Source organism: Tiliqua scincoides, chromosome 3 (genome assembly GCF_035046505.1).
Source record: "Tiliqua scincoides isolate rTilSci1 chromosome 3, rTilSci1.hap2, whole genome shotgun sequence".
NCBI lineage: Eukaryota > Metazoa > Chordata > Lepidosauria > Squamata > Scincidae > Tiliqua > Tiliqua scincoides.
Window position 1 is genome coordinate 54,165,009 of NC_089823.1, and position 22,042 is coordinate 54,187,050.

Sequence of the window (22,042 nt, forward strand, 5' to 3'; positions counted from 1 at the left end):
GGAAAAAGTACTGGAAATGGGAAAGCAACAAGCAAATCGATATTTACAAATCCAAATTAGCCTGGAAATCTTAATTCAACAGACAAATGAGTCTGATATGCAACAAACAGGAGAGGATCAACAAAAGAGCAAAGAAATGGAAGATAAATCCAGAACACTGGGGACGGGACAAAACAACAAATTGGAAGAGACAATGTTAATGGAGATAGCTTGGAAGATAAAGACTCAAAAGTGACCAGACCAGAAAGGAGAAGAAATACTTTGACTAACTGATGCAGATTGGATTGATCAAGTGAAGGAAGAATAAATACTTCAACCAACTGGCATAAATTGGAATGATCAAGTGAAGGAGATGACTCATCAAGATGTTAAGTTAGCAAGAAGAGCGAGTACATTAAACTGTGATCTGTTAAGAGGAACTCATGTGAAATTTATTAGAAAAAAAGATGGAAAGTTAAAGTCTAGAGAAGAGATTTGACAGACCTGTGGATATTTAAGTTGGAGACAAGGGAATATATAAAAAGAAAGATTCTAATGTGTTAATTTTGTATGTTAGAAATCAAAGCTTATTAGATGTCAATGAGAATTTATATAAGCTTTATAGGTGATATGTAATATGTATAAAAATTTTAGTTTGATATTAATAGATGTTAGAATTTTAGAGGATAATTTTAATGGATTAGAATTAATTTTAGGTGATTGTTTCGGATGTATACGTATATGTTTATGTATTTAGTCATGAGGATATATTAATTTTGGATGTTATAGATAGAGAAATGTTATATGTAATTATTAGGATATTAAAAGTTGTTAGAATTTAGTAGGTTAGATATTGGATTATGATATTAATTTTTGTGAGGATTTTATATGCTAGATATTGGAAAGACACAAAGATCCCAATGAAAGATGAATTAATAGAGAAGATAATGAATGTGGTGGAAACGGACAGATTTTTAGAGAGCTTGGATCAACAGTGAAACCGATATAGATTGAGTAATGAAAATTATTTTATGTTTGGTTGAAAATATAGTTGTAGAAGTATAAGATAGGGCATTTAGATGAAAGTATTATATATATGATATATTATATATGATATGATAGATAAATGATATTAGGCTAACGTAGAAGAGGAACTGTATTAGGAAATATGTAATGATTTATTAGTTATAGTGATGTATGATATCTTGCACCCTCTAATATTGTGTTTATGTCTTGTATGTATTGTATTATGTGTTATGTGTGTTTGTTATTTTGTTTTTGGAAAAATTTTAAAAAAAATAATTAAAAAAAAGAGGCTTCAGTCCAGCAACATGAAATGAAGTAATGCTTTTACTGGAGTTAATTGTGCAATCACATGGTCTGATTATGTAAAAGCTGGGCATTGAATTATTGTTTGTATGAGGAATCCTTTTTTTTAGCTCAGATTTCACGGTGATTCTTTTTATAACTATATGTATATATTTGCACCATGGGAAAAAAGTGTAAAGGGGAGGATCAGTTATCTATTCTGCTCTGTGCAACTGCCAGTTTGTGTGTAACCCCATGGATTAAGGCTTCAGTTCAGCCAGCAACCATCCCCCACCCAGCTGAATGAAGATTCAACAAAGAGAGCTCTGTGATGATAACACTGCCCAAGGAATCACTGGGGCAGAGAGTGTTTTCCAGTGCTAATGCAGCCTCAAGGTCAGGGAATATTTACTCCTTCACCTTGATGAGGCCTCCATGACTGTCCTCCCACCACAGGATGCAGCTTGTGCCCTGTTGCCACTAATGCATCAGTGCTGGAAAGTTGGATAGGATTGGGTACTTAGACTGGTCACAGCTAGCAAGTTTAGGGTGAAACAGACATTAAGTATAGGAATTGGGGTGCACCCTGAGGTATGTGGATAGGGCAAGGGAGGCCCAGGACTGATCTCTAGAAGCTGTCCAGCCTAGGAATGCTGATTAGGCAAGGGTTCTAAAGCCAACCTCAAAGGCTATTTGGCTTGGATATTGCACTCTAGACCCCACCCCTTTGGGAGAACTGATGTACATCATAACTTCCAATCTATTGCCTTGAGGCAGGGTGGGAAAGCATGAATGGGGGAATAGACAGTAGATGAATGCTAGGGAGAAAGGAACCCAATGTAAAAAGGGGGAAATTCAGGAGAGTTGGGGCTGCAAGCTCATTTGTACTCCATGTCTCTTGTTTATTTTGCAGGGATGTGCAAATCCACCGCAACTAGACTTGTGTCCTGTGTCCCTACTCCCTTTGACTTGATTCTTGCACAAGTCCTAATGGGTAACTGTGGGGACTAGTCCAGGGTGTTTTCAGGACTCAATTTGACTTAAGTCAGGAGTCTTTTTGATACACGTCAGGCATGACTCCACAGAAAAAGTGGAGCTCCTGGCAGTCAGTGTGGTATGTGTATGTTTTGGAGTTCCCATTTAACACTCCCCTGATGCCCCCATCCCATCTGTAAACGAAGTGCAGAAAGTGCGGATCGGCTCCTGACGAACCTCAACCACGAAACACCTTCCCCTGGTTCAAATCACGCCTTCAGAAGGTGTGTTAAGCACACCAGGGCACAGAACAACAGGGACTGGGAGGCACCTGAGCTTGGCAAGGTGGGAGGGGGTAGGACGGCCTATGTGAGAGTGGGAACGGAAGCAGCAACAGGGAGGAAGGTCAGGCACAGTAGCTGGGTGACTTACCAGCTCTACTCAGAACTAGTCCCATTGCAGCTGGTCATTCAATGAGTCTGTTGAAGTCATGAGTTTTTCTTCAATTGCTAGGAGCTGCCTCCCATTCCACCACATCCCCACCTCCTCCAGGGAAAAACCTTTGTCCAATGATCATTGATTCCTTCAGAGATGGACAAGAGAGACCGTTCCCACCCCCCCTCCTCTTGCTTTATGCAAAACCAAAACATTAACCCTTCCCTGCCTCCTGGCTGGAACTTTCCTGCTGCTCAGCCAGCCTGAATGATGGTCCCACAAGGTGATGGTTTTTCACTCAGTGAAAAAAAGTAAGCAAGCACACCCATACACAGACCGACTAGAATCTGTATGCATGGGGACTCATTTTCGAGTCAGTGGCTTCAGACATGAGTCAGTGCTGGAGTCATTGACACATGTGACACATGTTACACCAGTCAGCCAAAAACACGTGTTTTTGTGACTTGGACTCAAGACACCTGATGTTAGTTTCCATCCCTGATATTTTGGGGCACATATTGGCAAAGACTGCTTCTGTAGGAATTGACCTTTCGATCTTATTCTCCATGAAACCGGAATTTAGCTCCAAACTCTCTTCCAGCATTTCAAAAGCTGGTATGTTTTAAACTGAGGAAAAATATAGAAGGTTCATGTCTAGACTTTAAGACTTTAATTTTACCTACTACTGATTCAAGCCATATCTAATTTTAGGAGTTGCACATAAAAGCCAAACATGATTTGCTCTCATGTATTATGGTAGCAACACTCAGTGGGTCTCCTCCTACCTGTTGGGATGAAATATTCAGAACATGAAAATATAGGCCAAATAGCAGCAGAATTCTAGACTGCAAATTGTAATAAAATGTACGGCAGTCATTGGGCAATTGGTACAATATCCTGGAGGCTGAAAACTAGGCTAACTAAAAAAATGTGGAAATACTGTTGGAGGATAATCTAGCACTTGGCAGGAAGATGGACTAAATGACCTAACAGGTCTTTTCTGTTTCTCTGTCCTTTGATTCTACGATTGACTTCACTCTTGTCACTTTACTGAAGTGCTTCTGCCCAGCAGGAACTGCACTGGGATTGGAAGGGAGGGTCTGGCTGAACACAAAACATCCCTTAATATAGGACTACGGCATAGTCATCTTCCTCCAATATTTCAAACCATGGGGGTGCTAGGGGTAGTTAACTGAGGCGCGCATACTGTGCTAAAGACGATCTGCCATTCTTTTTCTTTTCCCCCAGTTGGTTTTACAAACTGTTCCTGAAACCATTATTAAGTCTCTCACACACACACAGTCCTCTGATTTCCTTCTCCATGTCTCTGTGGGAAGAGCAGACATTTCCAATTTGATCATCTGTTAGTCTTTTTCCTCAGGGAAAGAGCAGGAAGAAACCAAATTCCCCTCTACATCTTGCTTGAAAAAGTAAACATTTGTCTCCTTTGGGGGACATGCCGTCAACTGTTTCCTAAGACTGGCCCCTGTCTTAGTGCGTCTGATATGGGGTGCAATTAAACCATAAAAGTAAGCACTGTTTTAAGTCCCACTGAATTCATTGTGGGATGTATGCAATGTGCACTTAAATCTACTGGTAAAATCTGCCTGTTTCATCACTAGTGACAAAAGAAAGCCATGACAAGTGATGACTCCTTCTAGTTATGTCATGCATTTTGTGACTATTAAAGGTGATGATGATGATGATCTCCATCATCTGAGTCCTGCTGTGCCATTCTATAAAGTCAGTATTACCAACAAAGCTTGGCACCAAAAAGCAAACTGCTTTCAGGGAACTCTGTTGAGCAATTCAACATTTGTCATGCAAATTTCAGGGTCTTTTCATAATGAACATTTGGAATGTAACCTCTTGCCTGCAACATACTGAAAGCATAAGGATGTTCATATTATAATATTCCAACCAGGGTGGCATCAGTATTTAGGCAGGTTGAACACTGACTGAGAACTGAGGTCTATCAGATGGCTCACTTGGACAGACCAACCCCTGAACTCTCAGTACCAGCAGTGGTGGTATTACCTATGCCATTGAGGGCAGATGGAGGCACCATAATAAGCCCAGTGCAGGATTTTGTGCCAATGCCCCCAGCAACCTGGCATTGGCTCTGGTTTCACTCTTAGGTTCCTCTTGTATCCTTGCTCTTTCAGTGCAGAACCACAATTAACCTTCAAGAAAGTTCCTTGCAGGAACACAGATACTTATGTTTTTCAACTCTCTCCTCTTTTCATCTCAGGCAGCAGTGACTCTAGGTACATCACAATTGGGGGTAGTGGTTTTGTCCACTTCTTCTGAACTAAGTCAGCCACAACTATTCTGATCCATCAGGCCACTGGGAGGGGTATTCATGCTTTACAAAGAAAGCCCCTGATTGGTAGCATAGCATTGCTCCCACTATGAATTATTTCTTTTATTTCAGAAGACCTCTCCTGAATTACTAGTTTAAAGCTGAAGTACTGAAGTGAGGTGGGAGAAGCTCAGCTAGAGATGTGCCTGAAAATGATCAAGTGGTTGTTGTCCTTTGAGAGTTTCAGCGACAGCAGTTTTCAGATGATTTAAACTTTGTGTTGCCACAATGGCTCGATTCATTTTAAAAGTTCTTTCTGTGGCAAAGCATCACAACACACCTGTAACCACTGTACTACAGTCTCATGGGGAGAAATGATTATCCCCGGAGTTTGGCGAACAGGTTTTCACAAGGCACAACTTTGTGCTACTTGAGCATGGTGGCACGGCTGATAGGCAATAGAAAAAGAAGGGTATTTCCTTATATATGGATTATTAACCACAGCAGGATGGATCAATCATGGAAAAAATGATGGGTGAAATATCACAAATGACAATTCTTCATTAAAGCTGCCTGTGCTGAATACACCCGTTGAATGAGTTATTTGAAGAATCTGTCAGAACAAATACCTCACTGGACAATTACAAACATGAGTGCATTGTCTTTTGAAAAATTAGCCAAACCCACTGCTGTTTACAACTATATAGCATGCTATACAGTATAGCTCTGAAGCAAGGTCCTGAAAACTTATACTGCATTTCTTACCCAAGTCCCATCCAATGGCAAATGCTGTTTGACAATTGTCCAGTCCAGGCATCTGCACAAGCTGTATACCATTCATTCTCAATCTTGAATTGGACCAATCCATTGGTGCTGAGAGACCCATTCAAAAAGCGCACTGTTGGCAAAAGAAACACATGAAAATAATCACAGCCAGTATGATGTAGATTGTGGAGCATTTTTGCTCGCAGAGAAAGGTGTCTGGCTTTCCGTTACACTAACCAAGATTGGGACAAGGAAGCTCAGCTTGGAAGTTCTTACCCTGTTTCAGAATGTCAAAAGCCTCTCAAACTTTTTTTTTTTTTTTTTTTGCAGGTTTGGAATTTGAACCCAGCAAAACCATTATGATGTTCCCTTGTACCCAGATCCCAACTGGCATAGTTGTCACGGCTCTGTCCTGGTTCCTGCACCTTTTGCTGTCCATATCAAGGTTTATACCCATGAGGTTCCTTTAACAACATGCTTAGCATAGTGTTTAAGAGACACTTGGCTGCTTAAGTGGCATGTCATTTGTGTCATACGTGTGACTGCTAGAGGAGGCAGAAGGGTTGAAATTAATGTGGGAGTAACTACAGAAGAAGTCACACTGGCCCGGTTCCATGGAACAGAGGATCTCATTCAAACAATAAAAAAGGGAAAGGTAGGCTCAGTGGTAGAGCACTTGCTTGGCATGCAGAAGATCCCAGGTTCAGTTGTGGTCATCTCCAAGCACAACTGGGCAAAGTGCTCTCTCTGAAATTTTGGCAATGCCACACTAATCCATGCAAACAATAATGAGTTAGATGGACTAATGCAGGGATTCTCAAAGTGTGTGTCACAATGCCTTACAGCTGTGGTTTTCAAACTCGCAGGGAGTTTGAATCCCGCAGTAAGTCTTTCCGGGGGCTGGGGGGAGGTAGCGGTGTGATCCCCAGGATTGTGCCGCTCAGGGGGGCTGCAGGGCCTTGGTGCACTTGCCCAAGCCCCCTTCAGCCCCCAGGGGTGCAGGCAGCCCTGCTTGACCTTCAGCTGGGCTCCCTGGGTCAGGGAAGGTGACAGCGGGGCAATCGTGCCCCACTCTGCTAAACCAGAAGCGGTGTGTGATCGCTCTTCTGCAAAACCTTCGTGAAACGGGAAGTGGAGTGTAATCGCCCCACTCTAACTTTCCCTGACATGAGGAGCCCTGCAGGCGCTCACGCCCAGCTCCCCGCAGCCAGGGATGGCTGCTGCAGGGACTGGAAGGTGCACCCCAGCCCCTGCAGCCCGGTCAAAAGGGGAAGAGGAGCAATCACGCGCTGCTTCCGGTTTAGCGAAGCGGGGCGCGATTGCTCCGCTGTCACCTACCTTGACCCGGGGAGCCCTGCCGAAGGTCATGCAGGGCTCCCCACACCTCTGGGAGGCTGCAGAGGGCTTGGGCAAGTGCACTAAGTCCCTGCAGTCCCCCTGAGCAGCGCAATCCTGGGCACTGCACTGCTGCCTCCTCCCTGCCTCCTGGCTGCCCCCACCCCTTAAGGGGAAAGGGACCATGACCCTCAGGCTGGGGTGTTGTGATGCCCCAGTTTGAATACCGCTGCCTCACAGCATCATGGCACACTCACAAGTGTGCTGTGTCCCTCGTGGCCCCTCCTAGCTGGTCTCCCATGTGCCACCATCATGGATTATGCAAAATCTTGTGAGTTGGGGACCACCATCTTGGATTTTTTGTTATTTTGGTGCCAACATCTTGGATCTTATGAGATCCAAGATGACGGCACCTAGGAACAAGAGGCTGCAGAGATGCTGTGACCCTCGTAAGTTTGGGAACCACTGGACTAATAGCTTGACTGAAGAGAAGGCAGATTTGTGTGAGTTTAGGTCTATGAGGTACAGTGACTGGTGCACAATCACAATTCTATGGGCTAAAAAAAGCATCAGCACTTAAACACTTGTCTTATTCAGATTTTAAACTTTTAGTGGAAAATATTACAAAAGATTTAGAAAGCTTCTTTTCAAATAATAATGCACGTGCTTTTTTCTTGGTAGGCCTTGATTTAACTTCTCCAGTGAAATGTAGGAGAGCAGAAAACATTGCTTTTCCTGTGCTCAAACGTAGCCGGATAAGATGTATGATGAGTCATATTTTGCCTCTGGACACATACACCACTAATGATGAAGTCTCAGATACCTGCCAAGAGTTGTCCAAAGGTTTCAGTCCTAACCATTATGATTTATCTAACATAAGCCATGCAAGTCTGTTTCCAAATCTAAACATCCACCCACAGAAACAATTGTGTCAGACTGCTCTTTGTCTGTATTAGCAATCTCATTTTTTACCAGAACTCAGCACCATTTTGACATCGGTTCTGCATATAAATTGTTGTACAGGGGCCATTATTTCAGTTTTATGTGAAACGGAGCTATGTATGGAACATTTAATTTGGGAAATAACTACCTCCACAGATGGTATGGAGACAACAGCTGTCATTGTTGTCAAAGTAACCCGCATATCTGTTGTGAAACAGTTGAAATGCTGATCCCCACAGCTGTTTTATGCTCCTGTCAAAGACTTTCATCAGGTTTACACTTGATCTTAAACTCATTTCCTTCAAAGTTAGCTGAAGAATGTTGTCCTAAGCATGCTTTCTGAGCTCATATTGAAGTGAATGAATGAGATTTTGCACATGTAGGAAGGAACTCTGTCCCTCCCAGGTGCACACAGGAACCCCAGATCAGACTGAATAATATGTTCTAATTTAGGATATTCAGCTGCAATTCCTCAACAGTTTCTTCATTCATTCCAGTAGTAAGTGAATCGCACAAGCCTTCCAAAGGAAACTATTTGCAGATCACCTTTTTCCATTGAAACAGAGCATTGCCTCCACCAATGAAAGATCATGTGCACTTTCTGGATCTAGGCCTCTAATACATGCATTTACACAAAGCATATTCCACTGTACACCCTATAGTTTCAGCTTGCATTAAAGCATATTCCACTGTACATTCCTCTGTACACCTTATAGTTTCACCTTGCATTAAAGTCTGCGAACATGTAGATGTATAACAGTGCACACACTTTAGTTTAGAAGTGTGCAAATGTTTCAGTGGCATAGTGTCAACGGAATTGAGTGCATAGGCATCAGCAGGTTGCCTAATCTCATGGAGTGAGGAAGGCTTGTACCGTTATAGCTATCATATTACTGGCAAACAAGGAGGAGCCACTATGAATCAGAAAACTCTAGCAAATGCATCCTTGCTGGCTTGTGTGAATGCTGGTGTAATTGTCTTTGCCTGACAGCACTCATCTACTGGGAACTTTCATTACAGAGGAAAATGACTTGTATTCTCACCTTCAAATTTATCTGTATAAACTAGGCAGGGTATGGTGGAGAAAGGGTGGCTGAGGCTTATTTATTTCCCTTTTGAGGGATAGTAGTTGCTGATGTCATCACTGACCAAAAAGAAAAAATTGCAAATACCAAGGATGACATATTGATGACTCATTTCCACTTCCCTAGTATTAGGTAAGATAGTTGCGTGAATATGGTTCTGTGCTGGGATGGTAAGGCAAAGATATGAAATCCCTTCAATCCTCCTTGAAGACACCATTCTAGAGACTATTTCCTAATGGCATATTATATTTCAATGGAAATGTTGCACATCTTAAAAGGAGAACCTTATTTACCACAGTCCACTTCATCAGAATTATCTTCACAGTGTTGCAGTCGATCACAAAGGTGAACCAGTGGTATGCACTCTCCACTTCCACACTGATAATAATTGGGTTTACAGGGATCTGTAAAACGGAAAAATGCTTACAGTTAAAAATATAGTAAAAATGGCACATTTATGTAGTTAAAAACACATTTTTTTCTGAAGTGCTAGCAGGTTAGTCTGAAGGCCAAACAACATGTTAGTGACATGAAATATTTAATCCAATGTACAGTGTGTCTTTGGTGTGCTTATAGATTAATCCAATGGTTCCCAAACTTTTTCAACTGGAAGCTCCCTTGACCCACAAGGCGATTGGCCATGGCTCCCTAGGTTACGATCCTAGACATTGTATAGGGCAGGCAGTTTTTCATAAGAATTCCATGGTTCCCTTGGCTGGTTTGGAACCAGTGGCTTAAGCCTTTGGTATTTAAGCCTTCTAGGTCAGTGTTTTTCAATGTTTGTTCCCCGCATTACCACTTTGCAAGGTCCATGTATTGGAAGTACAGTCAGCTCTTGTTATCCGCTAAGATTTGGTTCCTGGAAAACCTAGTAGAAACTGAATTAGAGGATTCCAAATCATTCAGCCTACAGGAAAATTGGGTTAGGTTCCAGGGGACCCTCTTCACCATGCACTCTATTAACTTTATGAACTGAATATTAACTTTAAGGTCATGGGGCTGGGTGATAGCAAGGCTTCATTAACATCTGATGCTTCCTTCTCTGGGCTGGATAATGCGTTGAAGGCGGTGACAATGGTGATTTATCTGTGCAGGCTATCCCTTGACTTGTTGAAAGTTGCTGGCCCAACAATGAGGCCTCAGAGTTGCTTTACCCATCCCCCTCCTCCACCTGTCTCTTTGCTCCTTCCCTGGGCTTCTCCCAACCCCAGAGCAGCCCACAGGTAGCCTTTCAGAGACCTCTTATCATCGCCTTCTCATTGCCAGCATTGTGATGGTTCAGCTGGAGTGCCCAAGATGGTAAGGAAAGTCTGGAAGTAGACACAAATGTGTCCAAGGATTCTCCATGAGTCAAAATCCAATGTCCATTTGATGAGGCACCAGCTCATTATTTTGCAGATAATGAGAACAGAGTCACAGATAATGAGAGGTAGGTGGCCACTCAGTCCACCTCTCACAGATAAGCGTATTCGCGGATAGTGAATTCACACATAAAGAGTACCGAATGTACCACTGGAAGTAACCGACAATGATGTCATCACCATTTACTTCCAGACTGGGAAGCCAGATGGAATGCAACAAACACTGGTAAGATGCTCAGGGCAGATGGGAGGGCTTTTTCAAGCATGGGAAAAGACATGCTGGAGCTCTGCCTGCTGAGCAGAACCTCCTATTGCTGCTTGTCATGCATTGCTGGTCTTGCTGCTAGGCAGCAGGGGTCTGGGGGTCCCATGTGTACCATCAGACATCACCTTAAGTACCATCAGTGGTATGAGTACCACTGGTTGAGATACACTTTTCTAGATGTTTTTCCTTCTACAAAATTCAGATCTGTGTTTGTGAGGTAAGCAAAGGCTTGAAATTCAGTGGAGGAAAAATCAGTGGGCAGAGGAGCTGAAGTTTCAGGGAAAATACAAGAGTGACAACAGTTAAGTGCCCTCTCTTTATAATGCTTCTCAAATGCAGATCACTCCATCCTGAGAATGTTTTGAATTAGAAAGTAGGCCATTTTCGTAAAGCTAAATGCAGCATGATTGTAACATATAGTTTAGGCTCAGCACTTCAGACATATAATTCTTCAACAGTTCATAAACCTTTGTTGTTTTACTTGAGGAAGAAATAGCATGTATTAAACTCACCAGGTATGCCTAGATGATAGCCTGTAGTAAAATTTGCTAGAAATCCAGTCCTTGTTGTAGATTTATCAGTACTGAAGAGCACAGTCATCTGGTGAGTTGTAGAGAATATATCTGGTACTGGGGCTTTTCCGGTATATACAGCTACTCATAGAGAAAATAGGGATATACTTTATAGTTAAGTGATTTCAGCCTAGAAAATTGACGAACTGTTGTTACATTGCAGAATCTGAAAAACACAGATTATGTGCTAATTGTAAAAAAAATACCTGCTTCCCTTCACCTACATCTAGTGAGCATAGTTTTCCAAAATCTAGAAGAATATTCCTGCTTTCTTTAAATTTTAAAATATGCTAAGCTTTATACGCATTTTATCTATACATATTGCGAAATCTGCCCAACTGGAGTATTCACTCCTTTTCCAGGTTCTGAGTAGCTAGAATTAGTCTGAAATAACTAAGATTTATAATTCATCAGAAGAATGGGCAGATTTCAACAACTTGAGGATTAGTCCACTAGCAGGATTTGCTACACATGAGTGAAGGCTTCTACTGCATCACACAGTTACATGGCAACATCACTGTAACACATGATACACTGGGGTGAGGCTGGCCCATCCATGAGACCAACTGGAGCAGACACTTCAGGCTGCAGATCGGCAGGGGGAGGCAGCAGTGTAGCTAAGGCACCTGGGGGCATAAAATTTTTTAACACCCTATACCCCATACTCCCCCATAATGCTCCCCCCCAGTTTTAACACCCCCAAATGACATTTCAGAGACCTTCGAAAGGCACTTCCAGTTTTCACCAAAAACCTGAAATGCCTTTGGGAGGCCTCTAAGACACCCCCTCAAAGGGTGCTACCTGGGGTAATGTACACCTCTGCTCCCTGTTTGCTATGCCACTGGGTGTGCTAATTTTTTGTCTGCCTACTTATCTCCACTGCATCTCCTCCTCCTCCTTCTACTACCTGGATTGGAAAAGGAAGATGGGGATCAGAGGAAGAGGAAATGTGGATGGGAGCTGAGTTAGAACACTAGAGAGTGAGAGGAGCAGAGGTTGGCACATTATTGTGTAAAGGGGAGGCATCATTTGGCTTGCCTCAGGTATCAGAATGTCTTGGGCTGGGCCGGGCCTGCCCTGCACTCAGGACCCCACTGCACATACACCAATGCCTCTGGTGAACTATAGTGTCATTAACATTTCAGAGCCCAGAACAGCCACACTAACTTTTAGAATTTATTAGTTGCTCTTTAGCTGAAGCTCTCAAAATTTCACACAATAAAATACATCTCTGAAAATACTGGTAATATAAACAAAAACTGCCAAGCAGGAAAGCAGGAAAAATGTCATCATAAAACCATAGAATCCTAGGCAAATAAAAAACATTTTTACTTGGTACAGAAAAGAATATAAAGATGGCACCAAAAAAAACTTCTTTGGGTAGGGAATTCTGGGAGCACAACTAAGAAGACACTGCTTGTCATCTGTTATGAAAATCAACTTGATTGCTGAGACTGATTAAAGTGTAGTAAGTGAAAATGTCCACCCAAACATTTCCAGACTGGAACCTGCCCGTTTCTAATTTCATCTGTAATATCAACTCTACCAAGGAAAATACCTACAGTATTAGAAATGCACCAATCTCAAGGAAGGGTAAAGTGGTGAAATAAATGTATTTTCATGCTCAACTCAATGAGATTATCACAAAATGTACTGGGGCCATCTTTCAATGCATAAATATTTTATATAAATCACTTTTCATCTAGGGCCTTGAAGATGAAAGGCTGCAGAACAAGATGCAGTATCTTAATTTATATGATTCATTGTATAAATGGGTTAAGTTATACTTGCCCAAAAATAAAGAATCGGGTCCTCCACCATCTCGGATTTCTACGACATCATAAATATTTTCTAGATCAAAATACTGGAAATGTAGTTGAATGTTTTCCCCCTCTTTTGCATTTAAATACCACACACCTAGAAAATAACATTCAAGGCTGAAAGATTAACACTGTCCTTAGCTTTATTTGTCAGTACCTGCATGTAAAATGATAAGAGCCACAGCCTACAGAACGCACCAGCTACATTTGACTATATTCTCTTCCAATCTTGAGAATGAACAAACATAAGTCTTTCTTGGCTCTGAAATATTTTATCCCCTTTCAGATGTGTCATCTTAACCGGCAAATCCCAGTAGATGGAGAAAGCCTACATTTCCCCAACTGAGGTTCAGTAGCTACCTTGACTGTTAGAACAATCTTAAACTTATCTTTCATCGGCACACTGGCTTCCAAATGTTGCAAACATATTGTAAAGCATGTTTGTGGCTATTTGGGAGCAGACCATGCTCCCGCCAGATCTCATCCCTGTGCCACATGGACCAGATAGGTTTTCAGTAGCTGGTGCAGACCAGTGCAAGGGGTAGGAGAGGGTGGCGGGAGGAGGGAGGCAAGGAGGGACTGTTTTGGGGTGGAGGAGCGGTCCAGGAGCTGGATTGAGCCCAGAAGGGGGTGGGACCAGTCGCAGCAGCCCATGCCAAATCCTAACTTCACTCCCTTGCCTGAGCAGCCTTGCACGGGCTGCTTGGATTTGCATCAGCAATTTTGCAGATTTTCTCAAAGGGGTGGCTGGAGCTTAACATGAGGTAAGGGGAAAAATACCCCCTTACTCCGAGTTCAGCTGGAGCTCCTCTCATTTCCTGCATCAAGTGCACATACCACTTCTATCTCTGTACCCTCTCCAATGCTGGCAAACACAGTCAGAGGGTAGAGACCAGGAATGTCAAACTTGTTTCATACAGATACTGAAGTTAGCATTCATGGTGCCAGTTGAGAGCCCAAAGTGACATCATTAATCAGAAAGTGACTTCATTAAGCAGATGATGACTAGACATAAGCACTTTGTTCTTGCATAGAAACTCATGACAGAAGAGAAAATGTGCAAATCTTTTTCATATTTTCAGGATGTGTGAGAGTCCAATTATTAAGAAGGGAGAGCCCAAGTAAATCGGGGTCTGGATAAACTTCTTCTGAGGGCTGCATTCAGCTCGCAGGCCTTATGTTTGACAACGCTGGTATAGACTTTTGGCCTCCTTTCAATACCTTTTCCTGCTCACATATTCAGTGTATTTCTGGGGGAAGGGAACATAACCTAGCAATATCCTTTCCTATGAATTTCTACACTGAGATAGATGGAAGGGCAGGAGGTCTGGTCTAGAGGGTAGAGCCTCTGTTAGCCCAAAGATAACATCAGAAGGTCATCAGTTCAAGGCCACCGGCAGCTCCCTGAATGACGAGACCTTGAAGCAGCTGACTGAGCTGAGTTATTCCATCTGCTCTTTGGTGTGAGCGAAGCATCTTGGCTGCCCTCCATGTGAGAGATGAAGGAGCTGCTTGTCAGCCTGTGCGGGAGAACTGGAGGCCAGAAGTGAGACCAGACCAGGAAGATCTATCTGAAATGTTGTGTGGTCCTTGGAAGACAGATCCTTCTATGATTGTAAATATCCCCTCGAGGGATTTAGAGACGCCTGCCTATGTAAACTGCCTTGAATAAAGTCAGAGGAGTAATCCAATGACGAGAAAGGCGGTATATAAATACCTAGTTGTTGTTGTTATTGTTATTAAGGGCACACTGTTGTCCTATTGTTGGTGCTGAGACCTGACTTCTGCCTGCCTGGTAAGCAGGGAGCATACTTACCCTCCCCTATTTGTCAGGCCTTAAGGCAGTTTTTAGCCCACCATGAAATGTGCTGCTACAGGCAAAACATCAGTAGATAAGACCCAGCCATGGGACTATAAATAGTAATAATACAGTGAAGTCAAACAAAGTACCCAAATAAGGAGAAGGAAATTTCTGGTAAACAGACAAGTAACAGCACAATTCTGTACATGTCTACTCTGGAGTAAATGCCATGAAATTCAATAGTACTTACTCTTAGGTAAGGGTGAATAGGATTACATCCTTTCCTGGAGCCAAATCCCATTAAACACAATGGGGTTGACTTCTGAGTAAACCTATACAGGATCGCCCTGTAAGTCTGCTTTGAGTGCCACAATTAAGCCCCACTTACAAGTTTGAACATCTTTTGAAATCAATATATCCACCCATAACTTACAAATTATTTCTCAGTATTATTTAAACTGGGAGTACGGTTCAAATAGAGTTTTGTAATTTTACAAACTTCCTGCTTTTAGTGCTCGCTGTACATAGAGGTAGAGATATCCAAAATAACGAACCAAGGCACACCACGCTAAAGAAAAGAGGGAGTGAAATTTTCATTGTGCAATATTTTGGCATTATAGAATCTGCTATGTTCCTGGGAAATGCACAAAATCTCCCCCATTACAAATATTGTTAACTGCCCTGTGGTCAAGCCTGCACATTACTTGGTGTTTCTAATCTACAAAACTCTTCTTAACTCTTGCACAGATGTATTACTTACAGAATGTTGTACAGATGTTGTACAGTCATGCAGATGTATTACTTACAGAAGGCTTGGTTGGGATAGTTGTTGGGATAGTTCATGGAACTGAATGTAGTGTTTGGTTCCCACAGATCAAACGGTCCTCCACAATCAGCTGAAAGGGAAAAAAAAATATGGTTCAAAAATCACAATCTATTCAATTTGAATAAGTATAGACCAGGATAGTTGCTTGCTGGGGTGCAGATGTGGAACCAGTGCATCAAGTCTGGTGCACCTTCCCAAGCCCTTTAGATATGTTCCTAAATGCACTCATCTTCTTAATGTTCCTGGGGGCAAAGTTGCATGCAGAAGTACTTTACATAAGCTCTTCCAGTGTACACTCAGAGAGATACCCATTCAAAGGCTTAAGACTTCTTAGGGCCCAAACCTATCCAAATTTCAGCTGAAAATGCAGCCCCGAGATAAGGGAACAAACATTGCCTTACCGTGAGCAGGCTTTTGTGACTCTCCCCTTCACCATCACAGGATGTTGGCATGGCTGCATTAGTGTTGGAAAGTTGGATAGGATTGGGGGTCCAATCCGAAACTCAGCCAGCACTGGCGCAGAGTCCTATCGCCAGTGCATCGGCGGAGCTCTGCTCCACTGTATCCTGAACTCTGTGTCAGGCTAGAAGACCCAACACGGAGTCTCTCAGGTCTGCACTGGCAAAATAGCTGGCGCAAACTTGAGAATCCCTGTTGTGGAGCTTGGGGCTTTTCCTGGGGGAAGGGGAAGAAAGTCCCCTTTTCCCGAGGAGACCTCCAGCTGCCTCCTGGCACCTGCTGGAATCAGCGGTAGCCTGCTGGTGCAACAGAAGTGGTCATCGAGCTCAGGATTAGGCTGTGGGTCCTCAGCATGCTGTATGGTCCTGTTTCAACAAGTCTTTAATTCTTAGTACACTGTCAACAAGGTAGAAGTAACCACTTTTTAATGCATTCAAAAATAGGTACTTCAGCTAGTATATGATAAAATTATGACTAAATTTTTTTAATGAAGCTCACAGATTTTATGCACGTGACTAATACCACTTGACTTTTAAAAGATGCAAAGGAGGAAAGACACTAATGGTCAGATCCGATCCCCACAGTGAGCCAGTATACAATGAGAGCGGCCATTACATCAGCCTCCCTGGGGTCCGTGGAACGCTGGAAGGCCATGCAGATACCAGCCGCTGCACATACCAGCCATGGGTTTCTGCCTGTAAAGAGGCCTGAAAGAGGTGGGAATCAATTTGAGCTGAGACAGATTATGGCGGCACTGGTGTCTGCCATATCCAAACCCCCATCCCAGGCCTAACACCCCACTAGCACTTTCCTTAAATCTAAAACCAACAAAAGAGCTGGCGTGGATCTGAGGAGTTCCATGAGGGACCAGGCAATGGCCAAGAAGTTAAGTAATGTTTGTCTAAGTATAGACAAGTATACTTACCTCTCTTAGCCAGCCTGACCCCTGCCTGTGCAGAGGATACAGAGGCCACTGCACCATCAGTCCATATTCTGTGCACTGGCATGGGATAGGATTGGGCCAAATGAAATGTTGTTTTAAAGGACAGGGAGAGAGCTCAGACTACAGAAAGTCATAGATGGCCCAGTTCAAGAATGTGGAGAAGGACTCCAATGACTACCTTCCCTGATATCTGTCTACAAGGTAACCGCCATCCTTAAACACAAAAGAATCATGTTTGAGAATAATTTCAAAATATAATTTAACGCTGAATAGCTCACTAGACACGGTATCTTTTATTATTAGTCCAACAAGATATATTAGCAGCTGTCTAGGTACAGATGGTTTGAAAGAAGCACTTACAGGATCTGGCATTATAGTTATAATGACACCATTAAATCTAATGATAATTTTGCTATTCAAAAGATCTTTTATAGTATAGTTTATAGTATGTTTCATGCACCCTTGTAATATTCTCTTATTAAATCTACTAGCCACAAACTGCAGAACATGCATATAATGAATCAAGCCTAATAGCTGCCTATGGCATTTAGGGGGGAAAGGAAGTCAGCCTTTGTAATGTCTGCCCGAACAAACCTGAAGGGATAAGTCCAAAGGTGGTAATTTCTTTGCTTGTGAATTGCTGCTGAAAGACCAGTCTGTTCAGCTGTGCAACACGTAGACTACAGATCTGTACACTGAACACCAATTCTTTACACTTGCATCCAGCGAGGGGCCCCTTCTCATGGAAGCTCACACAGTGAGGTGCTCAGGCTGTTGGAACAAGGAGCTTTGACTTTTGTCCACTTGGGAGTTGTAATGAGGTTAATGGGTTACCTACCTCCTTCCTCCTTGGGAGGGGGACTGGCAGGAACATGAGCCACTGCAGGCTCATTCCTGGCTAAATAGAAGACAAAGCTCCTTCACTCTCATGTCTCATGGTGTTTACACAACAAAGGAAGGCGGCCTATATTTTACATCCCAGCCCTGAATGACATAGACTGGTGCTATTGAGTTTAAGCTTGCTCGCAAATAGGGAAACTGAAAAATATACAGACACAAAAGTACACACAAAGGAATAGGAACATACATAAAATATAGACCCCCGAATGCTTCTGATCCTGTCCCTGGGGAGGGGGGCAGGACTAGTAACTTGAAAATGGACAGCAGTGGTAGTGCTTATGCTGTTTTGTAAGCATGGAGACTGTCCATCTTTACATTAACGTATGACAAGATCTAAAATATGAAGACTTCTAGACAGCCTGAACAACTTTTGGAAATAGCATACCAAAAATTCGCATATACATTATTTTGTTGATTGAGTACCTTTTCTTTCTTTCTCATGTTTTGTTAAGAGCACAAATTGTGCTTAATGCACTCTCACACAGATTATTAATATTTATTTAGATTTCAGAGCTTCGGTGCAGATAAGACATACATTCTTTTTCATCCATTTGTTTCCATTTTCCTTTTGTGCCTACTTGAAAGGCTCTGTTCTCTAAGAAAAATGGTGGTTGAAGTTGCTGATATATGCACTCAAATTTGGAACACATCTGAACTGGGGCAAATGTTTTCCTCTTTCTCATACAGCAACATGACCTCTGCATACTGAAAATGGCAAAAGGAAAGGGTAGCCATGCCCATAACTACCACCCTGACAATGATACACTACCAGCCATGTTCTCTGATGATGAAACACTTGGTATTCCTAAAAAAAGGGGGGGGCTATGCCCACATAAACCAGGCTGGCAGGAACTATGGGTTCAGCCCCTTTGTCTAGCATGCCAAATGTGCAGCATGAAGCATCAATTGGGGATGGTGACTTTATTGTGTGGGTTTTGCTCCCCCTTCCTATATTTAGAGGACCATTACATTACTGAGATTTAAAGAACAGTATTGGAAGGAATATAATTGAAAGCTGTTGGCAGTTGTCCAAATCTATAGCTGAGCTTAACAATAATTCATTGTTAGGATTACATTACCTTACATTTACATTTTGACAAGGTAATTCGAGTTGTTCATTGCTATACAGTCCAGGGTTATAAGTACTGCATGATTTTCACTTGCTTTTGTGTAATTGCTTTCCTGGGAGAAGGCACAACTGCACACAAAGGGACTTACTTCAGAGTAGATCTCTAGAGGAAGTCATGCAATACCTTTCGGAGGACAGCCATCAATGGAAAAGCATCAACCTGCTTCCAAGGGCAAAGATCCAAACTGGTTTCTTTGATACAAAGCACTGGAAATGAGTATCAATAAACAGAGACCCAGAGCTTAAAAAAGCATTCTACGTCTGTGCCCCAATGGAATGAGAACTTTTTACTGAATGTTTTAGAGAACTCTGGAGCAAAGTGATCTATGAATGATTCTGCTTAGATTGTCAGTTATTTCAATTTAAGAACTGTCAGGTGCTGCAAAAAAAAAAAAATGGAACTGGGCACATAAACGATGGCCTTTTTATAGAATTTTTTAACTGAAGTGAATTGTTCTGTCAAGAGTTACCAAAATATGTGCAATAGAAAGAAACTGAAAAGCAGGGCACATGAAGACATAGATGGTATTATCATCATGGGAAAAGCTCCAGTGAAAACCATTTTCTCTAGATATCATTCAGAGGCATTTTGTTTTGGAACACACTATTTAAGCTGTTTACAAGGCTAGGAGGGGAGGACTAGAAGGGGAAAATATCCAAGGAGACAGTGTCATCTAGTGATTTAAACAGGATCATACAGAACATGTGGGCTACAATTCAGTATATGCTTACCTGGGAGTAAACCTCACTGGACAAAATGGGATTTACAACTTTGAAGACATGCATAAGATTATACTCTTGGAGAGGTTTGGCCACAAGTTGATCTTGTGCAAATCCTAATTTTCTGTATACCAGATTTTTAAATTTGTGAGTTGATAATCATTCCATTGGCAAAGAAATAATGTAGGAAAATGGCTTGGAACGTAAGATTACTCACAGTCCTTTCCAAGCCATTAGACTGGTAGGCACATCGTTGTTCTAGGATTGAAAATCGGAAGCTGTCTCATACTGATTCAGACCATTGGTCCACCTAGCTTGGCACTGTCAACACTGACTGGGACCAACTCTCCAGGTATTTTGTTCTTCGCGATCTGAAGACTGAACCTGAAACCCTCTGCAGGCAAAGGGTGTGCTTTACCACTCTCTTCTTTCCCAATAGTGAAACTGTAAGCAGTCAGTGAAGAAAACCAAGAGCATTTTCCCATAGGTGTTCTGGTTTTAGCATTTTTTTTTTAAAGTCAATAGAGCTGAGATGCAGAAAAGGGCACTGAAAATCAAAGGTTGGTCAACCTTCCGTATAAGTAAAAGAACATTTGGCTTTATAGTCTGTAAGAACAATGAATGAGGGCACATGCTAGAGGCTTAGAGAATTATGAAGAGTGAGAAAAAGAGTGGATAAAGAGAAATCTCTCTCTCTCCCCCCCCCCAGCACTACATGAAATAGTACCATCTGTCTATAGCCATAAAATATAACCATAAACTACAATAAATTGTTTTGTGCTCTTGTTATAGTTTTCATTTAGACAGTTGCGGTAAATTCTTCATGCCATTTAGGGGTGATATGAACTCAATTGGTCTATTCCACCCAGCTGCATCAGAAGGAGAGGTGAGAAGGCATGACACTCCACTGGCACAGCTGGGCCAAGCTGTCTGGTCTCCCCTTTTTCTCTTCCAGACCTGGCAGTTCATTCCAAAGTATTGTTTCCTTTTCCTGCCTACTCCTTTTCTCTTTGTATCATGCCTGTTAGACTGTAAATTGAGCATAGGTTCTAGGTAGTTTCTTTTTTTAAAAATCTATGTACGGCGTCTAAAAAATTCTAGGTATAATAATAATAATAATAATAATAATAATAATAATAACAACAACAACAACAACAACAACAACAACAACAACAACAACAACAACCCCTGCTAATTGGGTAAGAGGCACTTTTTCAAGTGGGTGCTCCTTTTTTTAGCAGGGGGAGAGTAACTGGCCCATCTCACCCCAGCAGTGTCTGTTCTAGTGGCTGTCTGCTGGTATTCATTTGCATCTTTTTAGATTGTGAGCCCTTTTGGGACAGGGAGCCATTTAGTTATTTGATTTTTCTCTGTAAACCACTTTGTGAACTTTTAGTTGAAAAGCGGTATATAAATACTGTTAATACTACTACTACTACTACTACTACTACTAATAATAATAATCATAATAATGCCTTTATGATCCTTTTTAATGTTCAGAACACTTTGTAGACCCAGTATCTGTAATCTTCAGGTTTAAAGGTTATTAATATTCCCATTTCCCAGAGAGTAAACTGAGGTTAAAGGATGGTGATCTGTCTAAAGCCAATACAGTATTTAACACAAGTTAACATCATCTAATCCCCACCCATGCACCCACCCAATGTGTAGTATGCTGGGTTAGAATTTTGACTGATAGGAGTGATATTGTAAAAGACAGCAAGTGTTACAGAACTTTAAAATGAGTACTCCAATTCCATTAAAATCAATGAAAGTTTTTGCCATTGTCAACCATGGGTGCGGGATTACAGCCGATGTCTGTTGAGATTGGGGTGAGTTCAGGTTCTTCTTGCCTGTTGTTTTTGGCAGGACACGTTAATAATATAGGCTGCGTTATAAAACTGTGACAAGATGAGTGATTGAATTTGATGGTATTCAAGATTTCAGATAACTCTGCAGGGAAAACAGTTTTCAGCATTTCTTAGCAGCAGGAGGAGGGTAATAAATTTAGACATATTAGCAATCTTTTTCCAGATGGAGCAAGTATAGAATGTGCTACTATTTCATTATATAGAGCAATATGATGCATCCTCTCAACAACATGAACAGTTCCCGGAGCA

General features: G+C 42.0%; 1 protein-coding gene across 1 annotated transcript in view; it reads right to left on the minus strand.

Moving 5' to 3' along the window:
* Positions 1-22,042, minus strand: part of TMPRSS15 (transmembrane serine protease 15) — a 65,160-nt gene that overhangs the window by 16,808 nt on the left and 26,310 nt on the right. Inside the window, exons 12-16 of the mRNA XM_066621289.1 lie at positions 15,752-15,841; positions 13,116-13,241; positions 11,265-11,405; positions 9,420-9,530; positions 5,765-5,897 (exon numbers count right to left, since the gene is read on the minus strand). Coding sequence (XP_066477386.1) covers positions 5,765-5,897; positions 9,420-9,530; positions 11,265-11,405; positions 13,116-13,241; positions 15,752-15,841 — 601 coding nt within the window. The remainder of the gene's footprint in view (positions 1-5,764; positions 5,898-9,419; positions 9,531-11,264; positions 11,406-13,115; positions 13,242-15,751; positions 15,842-22,042) is intronic.